Source organism: Hyperolius riggenbachi, chromosome 9 (genome assembly GCF_040937935.1).
Source record: "Hyperolius riggenbachi isolate aHypRig1 chromosome 9, aHypRig1.pri, whole genome shotgun sequence".
Taxonomy (NCBI): Eukaryota; Metazoa; Chordata; class Amphibia; order Anura; family Hyperoliidae; genus Hyperolius; species Hyperolius riggenbachi.
The window spans coordinates 212,451,825-212,470,887 of record NC_090654.1 but is presented as its reverse complement, the minus strand read 5'-3'; the positions used below and the strand labels follow the sequence as shown (position 1 = coordinate 212,470,887).

At 44.0% G+C, this 19,063-nt stretch overlaps 1 protein-coding gene across 11 annotated transcripts in view; it reads right to left on the bottom strand.

Moving 5' to 3' along the window:
• Positions 1-19,063, bottom strand: part of MITF (melanocyte inducing transcription factor) — a 645,672-nt gene that overhangs the window by 141,542 nt on the left and 485,067 nt on the right. For all 11 annotated transcript variants that reach the window (XM_068253961.1, XM_068253960.1, XM_068253964.1 and 8 more), the window contains one exon: positions 5,148-5,397. In XM_068253961.1, coding sequence (XP_068110062.1) covers positions 5,148-5,345 — 198 coding nt within the window. In that variant the 5' untranslated portion in view covers positions 5,346-5,397. The remainder of the gene's footprint in view (positions 1-5,147; positions 5,398-19,063) is intronic.

Sequence of the window (19,063 nt, the reverse complement as noted above, 5' to 3'; positions counted from 1 at the left end):
CACAGTGATACACAGTATAGTAGAAGGAGGCACTCCACAGGCAGGAACTTGCGTTCAGTTTTATTACATGTCGATACACACCACATGGTTCGGGCTCCGCATACACCTGATGAAGGGTGGAGCCCGAAACATGTAGTGTGTATCGACATGTAATAAAACTGAACGCAAGTTCCTGCCTGAGGAGTGCCTCCCTCATATTAAGTACAGTCTAATCCAGGCATGGGCAAACTCGGCCCTCCAGCTGTTACGGAACTACAAGTCCCACAATGCATTTCCCTTTATGAGTCATGACTGTGGCTGTCAGACTCCTGCAATGCATTGTGGGACTTGTAGTTCCGTAACAGCTGGAGGGCTGAGTTTGCCCATGCCTGGTCTAATCACTGCCTCATATCACTAACCTCAGGCACTTACACCCTAATCTTTGTCTCATGTCACTAAGGATGATATGAGACAGTGATTAAAGTGTAAGATTCTAAGGACAGTTAGTAACATATGGAAGGGGTTAAAGTTCAAAATATTTTTACTTGGGGGTGGGGGTCTGTGTTCAGAGGCGGAGTTTAGGGCAGCAGAACACCTGTAACTATGGGCCTCTGAGTTGTAAATCCAGCCCTGACTAGCAGCAATGGCAAGTGATGCACACAACTCAGCACTGCTGCTGGTCACGTAGTAAGCAGTGGGCCATTGACACTAGCAGCAATGCAAAGTGATGAATACAGCTGTTGATCATAGAAGTGTGCAGTGTACCTATTTACAATATCAGCATGTAGAGTGATGCTCACAGCTCAGAGTCAGCACAACTGCTGGTCATGGTAGTGAGTGAATAGTGGGTCCATTTACCCCAGCAGGTGGCCATGGAAGTACATAATGTAATAGAAGGGAATGGGGTCTGTCTCTCCACTGCATCAGTATGTCTAGGATTTTCTTCCATGCCGGGCTGCACCACTTCCAGTATGAAAAAGAGTGTATGTCTGAAGAAGCTTAGGTCCGAAAGCAACACATAATAGTGTACACCGCTACATACCAAAGTTAATGTGAACAGGCTCTAAGAGGAGAATCGACTTGTTAGGTTTGGGTGGGTTGTGTGTGACACATGGCTTTGGGTGACGAGACGGAAGATGAATAAAATAGTTGCTGGCAAGTTCACAAGACTTCTTATCGTTACATGAGAATCTTGCCAATCAGTTTTGTGAAACTAGCATATTCGATTAGACAAAACAATCATAAATTGAATTAAAATTATCAAATTTGAAGCAAAGATATCCATAAATCACATCTTTCAATCAACATTGAGGGGTAAAGTCGATCGTGCTAAGGTCAATAAGGTAGAATTTACGATCGGTCACACAGAAGACCTTGTAAAACCTTATTCTCGCCCAACACAACCACATGTCAAAACTGGCTGCCGATTTTGCAAGCAATATTGGTGCCGATTCGCTAAGAGACTGAACTTGAAAATGTCATTGCTCATTCCTAGAAGTGACTCAGGTACTTGAAGTCTGAATCCACAACCATTGTGGTGTTCTGTATTTTGGAATCTCTACACCTCACCTGTCCTTACCATTGAACATTCTATCGTTTTATCTAACGGTGCATTTACATATGGCTGACTGGCTGTCAGATCAGTAAGGTTGGTTTCACAGTGGGACGTTACAGGCGCACCAGAGCTGGATTGAGGCTAAATGGGGCCCTAAGCAAAGTAACTGATTTGCCCCCCCCCCCCCCCCATCATGTCTTAATAGAATCAGAAGATGCAGCTGCACAGCAACATGCCACACACACCGGGGCAGCCGAGCTACTGGCTGCTATGGGCAACAGCCCGCTTTCCTCTGTGGGTGCACAATGCAGGGAATAGCAGCGGCAAAATACAGAGTGAGAGATGAATGGCTGGGACATTTGCACTCAGGGGCTGGGGCACCCCTGTGAAGAGGGCGCCAGATATCACAGCAGCAGCACTTTCCCCCTGCATCTCCAGCCTGGCAATAGCAGAAAGCTCTGGACACCGCCAAACCAGAAGCCGTTCCCCAGACAGAATTACATAACCACGCCCACCACCGAACAACCGATTTCCTCCCAAACTAGACAGCCACCATGCAGCCTCCATCCCAGTGAATATGATAGTCCAGCAGAGAAGACAGCCGCAGCGGGGGAGAATGACATGACCAGATGACTCACATTCACCTATTGCGATCCAAGCAATAAAGGTCCCGTCATCTGGAGCCCATCTATCTCCTCTAGAGTGCTGCCGCTCTGTTACTACTACTACTATTACTACTTCCTACTTCCTGTCTGATCTGAGAAAAAGGAAGTTCAGAGCAAGCGGTTGCACTGTAGAAGAGACAGATGAGTTTCAGATGACGGGATCTCTATCGCTTGGATCATGGATAGGTGAGTGAGCGTTTGCCATCTGCTGCTATCATTCTTGCTGCAGCTGTGGTTCTCTGTGGGAAGGAAGGGCGGAGTGGGCAGAGCGCACAGTAGCAGGAGGGGGACCTAGGAGGAGAGCCTGGCTCTGAAGACAATCAGCAGCACACGGCATCATTTGACAAGACAAGACAAATAACATTTATATCGCGCTTTTCTCCTGGCGGACTCAAAGCGCCAGAGCTGCAGCCACTAGGACGTGCCTTATAGGCAGTAGCAGTGTTAGAGAGACTTGCCTAAGTTCTCCTACTGAATAGGTGCTGGCTTACTGAACAGGCAGAGCCGAGATTCGAACCCTGGTCTCCTGTGTCAGAGGCAGAGCCCTTAAAGGGACTCCGAGCAGTGCCTGTGGGTATGCCTTTAAGCATACCCACAACTAATTAATTACATCCTCACACCTACCAGCATGATGTTTGTAATTATATCCCCCTGGGTTCCTTATATTTCATTGTATTGTGCTGAATCGAGCTGCCGACTTTGGAGAAAAGTCATCCTGTAGCCGCGATTTTGATCGCGAAAATAACAAAAACTAAAAGGCCTAGGGTGGCCGTTTCTATATCATTGGAAAGAGGAGAAAGAGAGCTTTAAAATGATATGCATCTTTCCATAATTACTGCACTGCTTAGAGTCCCTTTAACCATTATACCATCCAGCCACCGCTGACAGGATGGCGAGGGCTGGTTTATGTGCTGATGGGGCCCCTTTGACTCTGAATGGGGGCCCCAAGCGACTGCTTTTGTTGCCTGGTCGGTAATCCGGCCCTGAGAGCAGCCTGTAACGCACCCCAACGCACAGCAATGAAAAATCAATGGGCTGTTCACAGTGCCCACTGCATGCAGAACTTTACATGCGGCTAAGCTGCGTTAGATGGTTTGCTCATGCTCAGTAGGGTTTTTTCTTTCATTTTATGGGCGGAGAGGAGGCGGGGAGAGGCCGCTACATAGCCAGGCACATGGCTACTTATTATTCACTGCACTTGCAGTGTTTACATCCTGGAGCGGCCACGGATTGGCTGGCGGAACCACGTGATGCGGAGAGCTCCGCTCACGTGGTCTCCGCAGTGCCTCCGACAGAGCAGGCGTACCAAGAGCTGCTTGTAACGCGGCTCTTGGTAGCGTCCTGCTCCAACACCACCAGGCGTTGCGTTAGGGGCACGTTATGCGACCTTAACGTCCCCTCTAATGCAACGTCCTGGTGTGAAAGAGGCCATACAGCATTTCATCCAATCAACTAAAGATCAAACATTTCCCATATTATCAGTTTAATGCTATGTACGTTTCAATCAAAAGAAGAACAATTAAACCAGGTGGAACATTTACCACTGTCTCAATTAAAACTTCCATATTCATACATGTTTTTATTTGATGTTTACATGTAAAAAAATTGTAGCAATAGCTACCAGGTGTTGAAGCTCAAAAGCACTAAGCTCATAACCTTTAACAGCAACCCCAATTCCCTGACAGCAATAACTGTAATTATGTGCCTAGCCATAATCCTTTCTCTCCCAAATGCCTAATAGGCATTACCCCTGAAGCTACATACACACTTGCTAAAATTGTCACCTAAAATGATAGTTAGTGACTGCATCAGGTGACAGTTTAGAAACAATCACTGTGCAGACATGATGCTTGTTGCTCTGCTGAGCAGCTCATGCTGTTCTATGGACAGAAGAGTACTAGTTGGAGACACCAACACTATCGGGGCTACTATAACACAACGATTAGGCAAGGCACTGGGAGAATGAAGGGGAGATCACCCTGTACCCACACTAGACGGACCTCCAAGATGATCACCAGCAGTTGCTTGAGGCAAAAAATAAAATCTGGAGTGTGTATGAAGTTCAAACCTAACCTAAACCTTAACCCTTCCACGACAATAACCAATCTCTATTGTTCGTCAGGCTGTTAAATAAGCAGGCAAACCGTTAACTGTTTTAAAATAAATACTTCAGCTATCACTTCAAATAACTTGCTCGCAGGTAATACAACCAAACAAACTGGTTTTAAGGCCACCACACCTTAAAAAGTGGACTTGAGGAGAGAAGGATATGGTGGCTGTCATATTTGTTCCCTTTTAAACAATACTAGTTGCCTGGCAGCTCTGCTGATCTATTTGGCTGCACTAGTGTCTGAATTACACCAAAAACAAGCATGCAGCTAATTTTGTCAGTCCTGACAATATTGTCAGAAACACCTGATCTGTATATGCTTGTTCAGGGTCTATGGTTGGAAGTATTAGAGGCAGAGGATCAGCAGAGCAGCCAAACAACTGGTATTGCTTAAAAGGAAATAAATATGGCAGCCTTCATATCACTCTCACCTCAGGTTCACTTTAAATTATCATGCAGATAATTGCATGGTACACAAATCACAGCGGCCATATGTACAGCTCTTCCCAACATAGTGATGCAACTGTCAAGTAACTTACATTGATTGATTGGCAATGATACTTTGTTGCTTTTAACGTTTGTGATTGGTGGAAAAGTTATACCTGGTAGGTTACCATGGGATTGTGCACATCGCTGCTCCTTCAGTCTAATGATGGGTTGGTACACAGTGCACATTACACTGCTATTTGATCTGTCACACTGAACGAATCTGCATCACTGCTTTCTGCATTACCTTATCAAACAGACCGACTGTGTTATCCTGAAGGTGTTCTCTTACTAAACAAGCAGCATCAGAGAGCAGTGAGCGGATGAGAGTGAGAAACAGAACGACACATACCTTGAGAACTTCCATTGGTACCTGAGCAGCTGCGGGCAGGCTGGACGGGACGCTGACGTTGATAGCTGGTGTGTGGCTGGATGGCACCCTCTGCTGCATGTACTGAGCCGCTTGCTGCTTCTGCTGCTGCTCACGGCGCTCCTGTTCTTGCATCTGCTCACGCATCAGCTGCTGCCGTAGCAGAATCCGTGATGTCATACTGGAGGAGCTTAGAGGGGGCTTGGACGCTCCGGGATGCTCGGCTGAGCTGCTGTGAAAAGGCAAAGAGAGAGGTTCCTAATTAGTGGAGAGTCTCATTGCATGTTTCAGGGGCTCGGCGCTGCTTTTAAATCTAACCGTTAAGAATTAATGAACTACCGAAAGGTGCTTTCAGCTTTGCATACAATTACAAGGCTGAAAATGGCCAGTAGGAGGTTAAAGGGCTGAACATCATTATGGAAAAAAGTGCCATAAAGGCGAAAGATGTTTGCAATGCACAGTTGAGTTCTTGCAACATAAAACCAAAAACAAGAACTGCTAAGCTCCATTTGCAAGTTCATTTCTTCTGTAATGTAATACGACAGAACAGCAGGATACACAGAAGATGTTATTATTATTATTTATATAGCGCCAACATCTTCTGCAGCGCTGCACAGAATATATCGTCTTGTCACTAACTGTCCCTCAGAGGAGCTCACAATCTAATTCCCTGCTATAGTCCTATGTCTATATTGTGTAGTGTTGCAGTCTAGGGCCAATTTAGAGGGGAGCCAATTAACCTATCCGTATGTTTTTGGGATGTGGGAGGAAACCGGAGTGTCCAGAGGAATCCCACGCAGACACGGGGAGAACATATAAACTCCTTGCAGATGTTGACCTGGCTGGGATTCGAACCAGGGACCCAGCGCTACAAGGCGAAAGCGCTAACCACTACGCCACTGTGCTGCCCATGTTAAAGCAAAATTGACAGAAGGCTCTGCTGGGAGGAAACTTGCTGCCAGCTGTAGCTCTGAGTCACGTGACCAGCAGAGCAGCCAATGGAAACTCTGAGCTTTGATGGGGTAAAACCTCTACATCAGAAAGCAGAAGCTGATTTCATAGTAATTTACAGAAAAGAGATTACAGATAAATTACTCTGTACTAACATGGGTACTCACTGCTGATATTAAAATAATCTAAAATACCTAATAAGTATGCAATGCAGACCTTTCCTTAAGTTGGTGGAGGAAGTGGTTACACCCTATTCCTTGTTCACTTTAAACTGAAATTCTGGATTTATTTTTTTCCTAGCTCCAGATAGGCTGCAGTAGAGTTAAAATCTCTATTTCAGATTTTTTAAAGTCAGATTTGCAATTATTATAATGATAGGTTAGGGTTAAGATCAGGGCTAGGGCAAAGTGAAAGGGTATGGTTAGTGGTATGGCTCATCAGAGAATGGGTTGTTTGGCACACTGTTAGGATAAGGCTAAAAGTTCATACACACAATGACCATTTGAGACGCCTATCGTTACATGTGTACAGAAGCTGCTGATTAAAGACGATCGGTCGTCCAACGATCGTCGTCCCTCCGCCCCCTCCATTGCAACAAAATACATCGCTAGCCTCTAAGCTAGGAATTTGTCTAAACAGCATCAGTCCCTGAATTGTCACCCGAAGGATCATTTCCCGATCTCTGATGGGCAACAATTATCAGATATACTGTATGTACTTAGCTTTAGTCTTCAGGCAGGATTAAACCTTGGTGTTAGGTTAGTCTGTCTATTTAGCTGGTTAGGCGAGTAGGTTAGGCGAAGGAGCAATTTAGGGGATGTAAATTAACCCAGTATACTAAACCAAAATGGTATCAGACCAGTGCTGAGCTCCAAGTACTATTCCCACTATTTATTCTACAACTTCTGCTAACATTCACTCGATAATAGGCAACCTGGTGGGGTGGTGAACTGGATAACATTCTCGCTCTGCAATGTTAAGACTCAGGTTTGGATCCTGGCCAATACACTCTGGGGTTGATCCACTAAAAGCTACTAAAATTGCAGTGCATTGTCTGCTATTGCATGTTGCCCAATTAGCATAACTCGCTGTACCTGTGAAACCCGGGCATTGCTACTTCAACGTACATTACCATAGCAATCCTCACGCAACACCAGTATCACAGGCTACTATTATGTTGCACTATTATTATGTTGCGTAAATAGTGCAACAAGAGTTACTTTGCTGGCATAAGTACTAGTAAAATTTGCTGTAAGCTATCTGCTCACAGCAACTTCGCTAACTTTTACTGAATCATCCTCTATGTGTGTGTAGTATGCGTGTTCTCTCTGTTTGTGGAAGTTTTCTCTCCAGTGTCCTCCCACAACCCACTTTTTGATATGTTAATAAGTTCACCACAAGATGGGCCATAGACTAAAGCTACATACTCCCCTATCGAAGATATGCTGTATCTCTGTCGCCCAGAAGATCAGGTTACGATCCCTACAGAGCACTGTACATATGCCTCTGGCTGACGACATGTATCTTGCTATGTGGGGGGGGGGCGGGCAATGGAAGACGAGCATGTGCGACGGAGCAGCTTCCAGCGGGCGGGAGAATGGTGAAAACAATGGTTTTGTGCGGCCAACGTACCCACACTGGTCTGACAGCACCAATTCTCGGCCATGGCGGTTCTTATCGTCCACTATGGCCGAGATCAGACCAGCGTGGGTATGGTGGGCCTTAAGGGAGAGGTTCTCTTTTCCCATTATTGCAGTTTAAGGCTCGGTTTACACTTGAGCCTAAAAACAGTCTTAAGTTTAGGACCACAGCAGACGATGGACATGTCGATCCTACGTTGGACATAGAACCCGTTCATACCTGTACCAACATGTCCATTGTGCCCAGTGTCCATTGCATTAACGGAGCGCAAAGTCTCGGCATGCACACATTTTTCTGAACAATGGACAGAAGTCGGACAAGCTATAATAACGCTGTTATGATATATCTGATGCAACAGACACGTCTCCACGGTTTTTCCGTTTTGTAGATGGTGGCAGCATCTATGGCACTGAAACACTGGAGTGTGAACCAAGCCAGTCTGTGTTTATGGCAATGTATTAAACAAAACGGAATCTTTCCTAAATAGTGCATTTCCCCCCCTTTACTGATAATCATCGGCATAAAAAATGAATACAAGCATTTAAAAATAAGCAGAGAAATCATTCAAATGTACACACTAAGTGCAGTAAATATCTCATTTCATTGTCTATACTGAAAATCAAAAAATGACAAGTAAGAAAGAGAAAGAGGATCTTATTCAGCATGAGGGACTGTCCCTCCAAAGGAAGCACAGCAGGTGATTTTCATACATCAAGTTTATTAACTCCTTGTAAACAAATCAGTGGCTTGAAAATGAAACAAATGTCATTTCTTACTGTCAGTCCCAGTATTAGCCCCAGCCTTAATGTCATGAGTCATGTGTTATTTAACACGTGCCGTGGAACTTCAGTCACACAAATAGGATTGTATTGCTTTCCACGTGGCCAGGCTAAACTCATATAGTGATCTATTGGTCTGTTTTTATTAGCAATTCTTTTCATTCATTTCAGAACATTGCTGTGATACGTTTCCTCTTCTGTCCTTCCTGACCAAAAAGGGAAACCGAGGCGAGAAGAATATGGAGGCTGCCATATTTATTTCCTTTTAACCAATACCAGCTGCCTGGCTGTCCTGATCCTGTGTCTCTAATACTTTTAGTCATAAACCCTGTCCAAGCATATGTAGATCAGGTAGTCTGACTCCGCTACTGGATTAGCCATATGCTTGTTCCAGGGTTTTGACTCAGACACTACTTATGCCAGAAGATCAACAGGGCTGCCAGGCACTTGGCATTGTTTACATAGAAATTAATATGGAAGCTTTCATATCCCTCTCACCTTGGGTTCCCTTTAAGTACTTTTCTGTAGCCTGAACCGAGTAATACTATGTGCTGATACGCGTTTTTTCTCAATTGTTCATGAGCATCTCAGGTGAACATCTAATGGCAGTGCAGTTATCCCTCAACCTTGTTTAGCGCTTCACTGTGCCAGATCTCTAAGTAATCAATATTAACAAACACTACTGTTCGCCACCTCCAGCCACCATAGCGCGGAACAGGCTAATTGACTGAAGCTGAGCAGCACATCTGCACACCATTCTAAAATTTCACACAAAACGAATACCAACGATCATTCCAAATGGCAGTTACTAAAGACTGTAGAGTGTAAAGAGGAACTCCAGTGAAAATAATAGAAAAAAGTGCTTAATTTTTACTATAATTATGTATAAATGATTTAGTAAGTGTTTGACCATTGTAAAAGCTTTCCTCTCCCTGATTTACATTCTGACATTTATCACATGGTGACATTTTTACTGCTGGCAGTTGATGTCAGTGGAAGTAGCTGCTGCTTGCTTTTTTGGCAGTTGGAAATAGCTGTAAACAGCTACTTCCCACAATGCAACAAGGTTCACAGACAGGAAACTGTCAGGAACATGGTCCTCACAGTTTCCTGTGGGAGGGGTTTCACCACAATATCAGCCATACAGAGCCCCCTGATGATCCATTTGTGAAAAGGAATAGATTTCTCTTGTAAAAGGGGGTATCAGCTACTGATTGGGATGAAGTTCAATTCTTGGTTATGGTTTCTCTTTAAGTCACAGCAATGCATTTCTAGATTCCCCTATACAGGTGCCCATACACTTGTCGATTTTTCCTGTCGATTTGTACGCTATGATCAAATCTGAGAAAATTAGTGTACTAACATGCTAACAAAACCAATAATTTGATCGACTACGGACAAAAACAGAAAACATCGATTGATAGCCGTGGGTCAGGAGTGTTGTTAAATCGATGGCCAGAAAATGCTGCAGATTGATAGATTTTTCATAGATTTCATGCACAAATCTATTTAAAATGTATGTTGGAAGGATTTGACCACCTCTGATCAGATGCTGATCTGAGAAGGACCGATCTTTTAGCCACATCTGGTGCCCATCTCTTATGTCTCATCTAAACAACTCTTTTTCCGATTGCCCGCCACCGGTGATAAAGGTAAGAATGTACATTAGGGAGAGTGAAGATTTTACAATGGAAAAACTCAGACTAAATAATTAGTAAATTAATATGGTGAAAAATAAGCAATTTTATTCATCAAGTTATATTCAGTCCTGATCTATAAACTCAATGCACAGAATGGCAGCAAATATCTCCCCAAACCTCCTATTCCTTGTTTTAGCCTTGCACAGCTGGTTAAATCAGGAAGTTAGAGTTCTCATTCCCCACTTATATTCTCACCACAGTACATATATTTAGAACAGTTTTGCTAACAGCCTTCTCACCGCAGAACCAGAATTCTCATCATTCCCAAATAATTCCTTGTCGGTCGTCACGTTTTACTGCTAATTAGGAGCTGAGGGTGCCACTGCCTACACCAGTCAGCCTATTGCAGAGCGCCCATCACCGCTCGTTACCCGTGGAATTCCGTTAACGTCTGCATTGTTGTTCCGAAGCAGAGGGAAATGCTTGAAGGGGAGATCAAACAATGAATTTGTAGGGAGCCCAAGCCGATTTTGTGAGGTAGATTGTCTTGTTATTTGAGGCCTGTCAGGTCACAACATTCCCAAAGTGTCTGATCCTTTTGATAAAACAGGAGGAAAACCTTTGTTCAGAGAATAACGCAGCTGTGCAGTAATCGCACTAATTAGCTGCTCAAGTCACTGACTGTGATACTTGAAGAAAAAAAAAAGTGCAATTAACAATGGAGAGAAAGTGAGATTCAGCCATGCCCAAACTCCGGGCACAAATATTTTTTTAGCCCTGTGTGGGCAAGCAGCAGCAAAACTTTTCTGTGTGGAAGCACCTTGATGAATGGACTTCAAATAAGTAGGTTTAAAAGGGTAACTGGATTTACAAACACATGTATAGATGGAAACAGGAAAGGTGGGCGTCTGCGAGCCATGGAAGCTTAGGCACTGCCATTGGCACCCATATAAATAGCGGCTATGGGGGGAAATTTGGGCACCCGCAGCGCCTGATAAATAGTGGGCCCTAAATGCGGCTACAAATAGCAGGTTCTTGTGGTGCACTGGCGGTGGGAGGGTACAGTTACATGTGTGGGGAGTGGTTAAGGTTAGGCAGTGGTTAATTTGGCATGGGGGGACGGTTAAAGTTAGGCATCGAGGGGGTTAAAGTGAACCCGAGGTGAAAATAAACTGATGAGACAAACAATTATATTTATCCTCCTACTCCTAAAAATGACCCTTTTTAAGTATCTCATAGTTTTATTTTATATTTCAACATTTACAAAGTAGGTTGAATGATTTACTGTCTCTAATCAGTGGCAGCTTATTAAGTGTTCCAGAGTTAGACAAAGATCGATAATTCATGTATTTGAACTCTCCCTGCCCTCAGAAGTTGTATTCTGCCAGGAAAACTTTTATGGCTGTAACATGCTGTGAACAGTATTGACGTGAATACACGTCAATATTCTCCTGCACTGTATACTAGACCCTTGCGTGACACAATTTGGCAAGTTACAGGAAAAAAAGGTTATGAAATTTAATTGGATCACTTCTTGCACAGAAATCCTGGGGAAAATGAAAGCCAGGGAGGTTAAACAATACCAGTTGCCTGGCAGTCCTCCTAGTCCTGTGTCTTTAATACTTTTAGCCATAAACCCTGAACAAGCATGTAGCAGATCAGGTTCTCAGCTGACTCTTGATTTACTGGATTAGCAATATGCTTGTTCCAGGGTTTTGACTCAGACACTACTTATAACAGAAGATCAACAAGGCTTCCAGGTAACTGGTATTGTTTACAATGAAATAAATAGGGCAGCCTCCATATCCCTCCAGCCTCGGGTTCTCTTTAACCACTTGCCGACCGCGCACTCATACCGTGCGTCAGCAAAGTGGCAGCTGCAGGACCAGCGACTCAGTTCTGCGTCGCCGGCTGCAGGCTAATTAATCAGGAAGCAGCCGCTCGCGCGAGCGGCTGCTTCCTGTCAATTCACGGCGGAGGGCTCCATGAATAGCCTGCGGGCCGCCGATCGCGGCTCGCAGGCTAAATGTAAACACAAGCGGAAATAATCCGCTTTGTTTACATTTTTACAATGCTGCTAACAGTAGCAGCGTTGTACCAGATCAGTGATCCCCGGCCAATCAGTGTCCGGGAATAGCGGTCACATGACAGGCAGGAGCCTGTTAGAGGCTGCACAGGACAGATCCGTTCCTGTGCAGCCTCGGATCTCTGGGGAAGGGAGGGAGGAGAGGGAGGGGGGAATTTCGCCGCGGAGGGGGGCTTTGAGGTGCCCCCCCTCAACACCCAGGCAGGAGCGATCAGACCCCCCCAGCACATCATCCCCCTAGTGGGGAAAAAAGGGGGGCGATCTGGTCGCTCTGCCTGGTGTTTGATCTGTGCTGGGGGCTGCACAGCCCACCCAGCACAGATCAGCTAAAACAGCGCTGGTCCTTAAGGGGGGGGGGGGGGGGTAAAGGGTGGGTCCTCAAGTGGTTAAGGGCTATGCCTCTGACACAGGAGAACAGGGTCTCCAATAAGGAGGCCTTGGACTTGACTCCCTAACACTGCTACTGCCTACAGAGTGCACCCTAGTAGCTGCAGCTCTAGCGCTTTAAGTCTGCCAGGAGAAAGCACAATATAAATGGTGTATGTTACTTGTCTTTGTTCTCTAGTGTAATGACTACTGTGCTGATTCTTCCATTTCCACTGATGCAGAGTAAGCAGGCAGAGCAGCCTCCTGGCTGCATGCTTGTTCCAGGTGTGTGATTCAGTCACCACTGAAGCAAAAAAAGATCAGCATAAGAAACAGGCAACTGGCATGTTTTAAAAAGGAATAAATATGGCAGCTTCCATATAGTTTAAGGTTGGATTGGTTGTAACAATTAGATGCTCACAATTCAAGTGAAGAAGACCACACGGCACTGAGATATCAAATAATAAGCATACCGGTGGCCAAAGTGGCAATATTTCAATCAGTTAATGAGCGCTTTCAGAAGGAGGACAGCAATGGTAGTCTATATACATCTCTGATAACAAGCTTACATCAGGACAGCTCCCGCCTCTTGGCCCATTTTCTGCTGTCATTTCTCACACTCAGAATGGACAGTGCACCACCATGCAGCTACATCATTAGGCAATATCACTGCATATCCAGCCAGATGAACAGACTATATAGGAGGAGACGTATAAGCTCACTGCCAGGCTGCCATCCTTTTCTCACACAATGGCTGCTATTGAGACGTAAGACCTTGCTGTAATCCCCCAATCCCTTCTATGCAGCATTAAAGCCACCATGGTGAAAGACTCAGAAGCATGAAACCGCAGATAACATCACTGCGGATCTGTGAATAGGACAGAACCATCACAGGAACATTAGCAGGAAATCTTATATTAGTGCTGCGCTATGGCAGGGCCAAAACCGCATTACATTTAATGCTGTCTTTAATGTGGCCAAGTAGCATGGATTGGTTACAGCACAATTCTTCCACTATCACAAAATGTCAGACAATGCTGAAGCCCTTTGATTTCTCTAGCCTTCTTGGTTCTTTATGCAGTGGACTTGTCAAATTGATTACCAGACGTGTCTGAGGGCTAATTGCATCATGTAAGTACCGGATAGGACATGATATGAAGACGAGAGGAAGATGGGCTCCGCTATATCCGTCTATTGTCCCAGCACCAATGAAAACACCAATCAAAGCAGACAGTGGCGTAGCTAAGGAGCTCAGGGCCCCAATGCAAGTTTTACAATGGGGCCCCCCAAGCACTCTATACATAATAATTTATACGGTGCACCAAAACCTGCCAATGGCAACTACAGTGTCAGAGGTGCAAGAAAGGAATGGGGAACAGCTTGTTAACGATTACCACTAATCAAAGTATCTATAGAAGTGATTATTATGAGCACAGGACCAATAGAGAGCTAATACTGCAGTTGAGGAAGGGCCCCTTGGGGCCCATCTGGCCCAAGGCCTCCGATGCGGTCGCAACCTCTGCACCCCCTATTGCTAAGCCCCTAAAAGCAGAAATGACTGTGGCAGGCACGGTGCAATCAATCAGTACACAGGTAATATTATCTGAGACATGCTGAAACTGTGCTACAATCAAAGTCAATTATCAATCTGGACTTTATATATTCCATGCCAGCAAACCGTTCTCAGTTCTTCTCTGTGGGACTGAAGTCTTTGTCCTTTACATCTATACAATCTTCAGCCATATGCGTACTGGATAAAGGAGATTGTTTTGATTATTGGAGCCCACTATCTCATGTACTTACTAAGAACGTGAGATATCTACAGTGATGGGACATGAACTCTGACTATTGTGGTAATAGACTACCCCCAGTTACTATCACTAACCATCCACCCCACCCTTTACTGGACATTCTCCTCCAACCCTTCCCTGTGCTGTAACATTTACTTCCCTAACAGCCAGCACCTTCTCGCTCCTACGCCGTTAGCCACACTTTCTGCCTAAACTGCCCTGTTTCACCAACCAAGCCCTATCCCTGACTCCTCCTAAGACCAACCTAATAACCTTTAAAACAATCCCTATCACTAAATTATAAGCCTGAGGGCCATTTCCACTGGCCACTCTCCAATTTTTGGATCAAAACGCGCAGTGTAAAAAAAGAGAAACTTGCAATGGTAGAAAGTTTGCAGACATCAAACCAACAAACGTTGATTCCGATGATACATTTAATGACTGCTCATGGTTTATTGCAAACTTTCTAAACATTAATTTTCTTCTTCAGGCATTATACAGAACTGGATCAAAACAGATCCAGTTCTGAATAAAGCCTGTAGAAGAAATTTAGCATTTCAAAAGCTTGCAATAGAGTAGACCATGTGCAGTTAGTCATTAAAGGTACAACCTTTATCAGTGTTTATTGGTTTGATATCTGTATATCTGCTCCACGAGTATCACCGGCCCATACTTTACTTATGGTAGAAAATGTGCGATGCTGATTAAAATTTTTAGTGGGAAAGGGCTCTTAAGCAGCCCATACACTCAGCCGATTTTCTGGCCGACCGATCGATCCCGATCGATCGATCGATTGCAAATCGGTTGGCCAATCGACCGATCGACGGCCGATTTCGATCGATTTCGATGGACTTCCATCGAACTTGCAGGGTGGAAAATTTAAGTCGATCTGATGAGATTGCTTATCAGTTTGCATTGGCCTTAATGGAAATCTGATGGCAAAAAAATGCCATCAGATCGAATTTCAATAGATTTCAAACTGAAATCTATTGGAATTCTATCCTGGTAAAAAATGTTCTAAAAACGCATCAGATAGATCATCAGATGCATTTCTTATCTATCTGCTGCCAATCTGACGAGTGTATGGGCACCTTTAGTCTCCTCTAACCTACTCAGGCCTTCCTAATTCCTGAAACTGACATTTATCTGTAGGGATAGGGAGTCATTTCAATCACTGCTTAGTCTGAGATCCTGGCTGGGTGCTCATATAAACAGTTTCGGTAATGCAACATGGTTGATCCTCGGAGGTTACCTGCACACCATGAGGTATGAGGCTTCTAGTCCAGTTGGCAGCCTCAGAGAGGTTCTCTTAATTTTTTGTCCCATCTAGCTAACTGTCCCATTGAAGATGAATCCATTGTTTGTGTAGGAGAAATCTGCACTAGAGTGGGAACCCCAGAATGAAATAGACCTTGATGTAAACTCTGCTGTTTCCACTCATATCCATGGATATGTGGAACAGTATTTGCATCCATACTTAATGATGCAAGTTTGGGAACTAAGCTGGAATTAGTACTAGCAGCTCTAGGTGTCAGCTTTTAGGTTCTACTGTGTCAAAAACTATTGACTTTGTAACAGGTATAATTTATAGGGAAGGCCTGCTGATTTTCTTTTCTTTATGTGTCAGTAACCAGGTCTTTCTCCGGCTTAATTCACATTTGTCATTAGTTAAAGGACACCCGAAGCGAAAATAAACGAATGAAATAAACAATTGTATTTATCTTTCTTCTCCTAAATATGACTTTTTAAGATATTCCATAGTTTTATTTTATGTTTAAATCTACTTTTTAAGTTTTTACTGTTTTATTGTTTTTGCTCAATGACACATTCATTAAAGTAGGCTAGAGCTAAAATCTATGAACTATTGACCCCTTTTCTCTCTTTCGTGCACTCAGAAGAAATTTTCTGCTAGGAAAGTGTTTTATAGTTGGAATTTCTTATCAGTGAAGGTCAGACTGTAGTCACTTCCTGTCTGAGTCAGGACTGAGTCAGCCACTTACATACCTGATATTTAACTCTTTCAGGCAGAGAAAGAAAAAAGGAACACTGCATAGTCATTAGTGTGTGTGGCACTGTGTATACCCATGTCTATCTCATAAGGTCACACATCACTTCGGGTATCCTTTAATATGCATGTGTTTTTATGTGTGCGATGCATGTACCGCTTTTTTAAACCATGCTTTTTTTCCAGCCAACTTCAATACATCCTAATGAAGAAATCCACACTTAGCACAGACAAAAAGCAGCAGACTTTTCATTTTTTTATATCACAAATGCCTTATATGTGAATAAGCCCATTGATTAATATTAGCTGTCAGAGCTAATGAGCTTAACACAAAAAAATGCATATACAGCAAAGCCCCCATTATCCAGAACTCAGGCAACTGGAAGTCTCAACTAACCGGCATGCTTGAGGGGATAACAGGGACAGCTCTTTGGAGGGTTTCCAGGGCATTGTAGGGTAGAAAATACTGAGCCTCCAGGTGCCATCTTCTACCCTTCCTGCACGTCTTCTGAGGAGGAAAAGTAGAAGACAGCACCAGGAGGCACGGCAAGTATTTTCCGTTGCGGGGAGTGGTTGTGCTTTTGTGGCCAGCACACATATCCGGTATCTTGTGCCGGATACAGGGGACTTTGCTGTAGTTTGAATGGAGCTTTAAAGATTCCATATGTTCGTGAAAAGCCTGGGACTGCAGAACTCCAGAACTCAAAGTCCATATTCTGCACCTCAAGAACATAGACACGTACTATACTATGCTGAAAATTCTTGACCTGCGCTGCCTGACACAACTGATGTCACTCTCCAACACCACTTTGATAGCGACTCACCAAATTTGATTGATGAACCACCAGTGACAATGGTCTGTATGTGGATATGGGGAATTCCCAGGCTCCCCTCAACTCTCTGGCAATCTGAGCCCTGCAGCTAATATCCCGTGTCCAGCAGTGTCACCACTCACATGTAGATAAATGTTGCCTCAACGAAATTAAAATCTTTCATTCTGCAATATTTCCTAAAAGGTTTTAACATTTATTCAAATACAGCACTCACAGCTAGTTGCTTTTTACAAGGGTACAGAGTTTTTTCTGTGGGCTCCCCCCCGCTCGGTCTCCAGTGCTGACGGACTGTACTAGCGCCCTGCGCGTCCCTCTCCTTTGCACACTTCCTGTGTAGTTCAAAGTGCCACCTGTGACTCCTCCCAATCTATTATGTCACTATTCACAAGACTCATCAGGGGAAACTATCTTTAGACGTACTATGCTATACCTCAAGGTGGTTCCTATCATGTTAGTAAGAGGGCTAAACCAAAACGAAAAAATCCAGGAAGAGAGACAATTCAGTCCCTCCCCTCCTGTGCACCTCTATATCACACACTGTAAAAGTTATTTATACTCATTAGTGGGAAGTACCCATGCTCTGAGGCCTGGCAAAATAGCTTTTTATCACAGTGTTAGACAGTGTCAGGTGGAGGGATTTTCAACTCTAGTATGACATATTACGGGATTCAAATAGGATTCAGATGCTTATTATTGGCCAATGGCAAGGTAGGTCATTCTGAATGGGAGGGGCCTGAGCTCCTTGTAAACACATACAAGTACCATTGTCAGCTAGTGTAAAGCTATGTGTTCTCAGTATCAGCTCCACACACAGGTCTACAATGCATGCCAACGCATCAAATCTGCAGTACCTCCCAATCTATTTCTTTAAGGCTCACATCTAATCCAGAGCTCTAAAAGTCAACCAGAGAGAAAAGTGTCCACTGCGATGGTCCACTGAGGTCCCCTTGTAGTCTGGAGCAGTTGCATTGGCACCATATGTTTCTATGGGAAATGCACCCACTTGCCTGGATAGGGAGGGAGGACCAGAGAGGAAATTAACAGCCACAAAGCATTGAACGGCATCGGGCACTACAACACAAGTGGTTCAAGTGATTTTCAATTAGATATCTACTGAAATGTAATCAAATGGAGTGGACAAATTGCTAAAGTCAATCATGACAATCAAGCCAATCAATTTTTGATCAGGGGGAATTGCTTGATTTCTGTATTGGGCTGTTCTTGACTTATGTAAGTCTAGCATTACAGCTTCAGATTACAAGTTGTAGTACCTTTAGAAGTAAAAGAATTTGAGTAGTGAGTGTAGTAGGTGATATGTGGCCTGAGCGACAAAAAACAAAAACAAAGGACTACTGTATATTTGTTTGAAGATAACTTGTACTGAGAGAATAAGACGGCTGACTCATGTATCCCCTTATGCAAAATTCTACTTTCTTAGCACCCCTCTTCCTCTAGAGCTAAGTATATACTTAAAATTACGGTAGCCTGCAGAGATCAGGAATCAGTTCCTCTTGTGACAGTGTGGGGTAGAGTGCGTTACAGACACTATGCAGATCAGGTTTCAAGAAGTTTGAATTGGGTATCAAAAGAGTATGCAGATGATTTGACTGAACGGGACCTGGACCAAAGGGGCCCCTATTCAACTGCTTTGTTAGCTTTTCATTAGTGCTATACAGATAATTATGCCCTCTCTACTTTATATGTGCTTTGAATAGTGTTAAGCAGAAACAAACTGTTCCTCTCCCCTGCTTAAATTACTCTGACAAGAGGGAAGGGGGAGAGCGCTCCAATGGTGCGTTACCTTTGA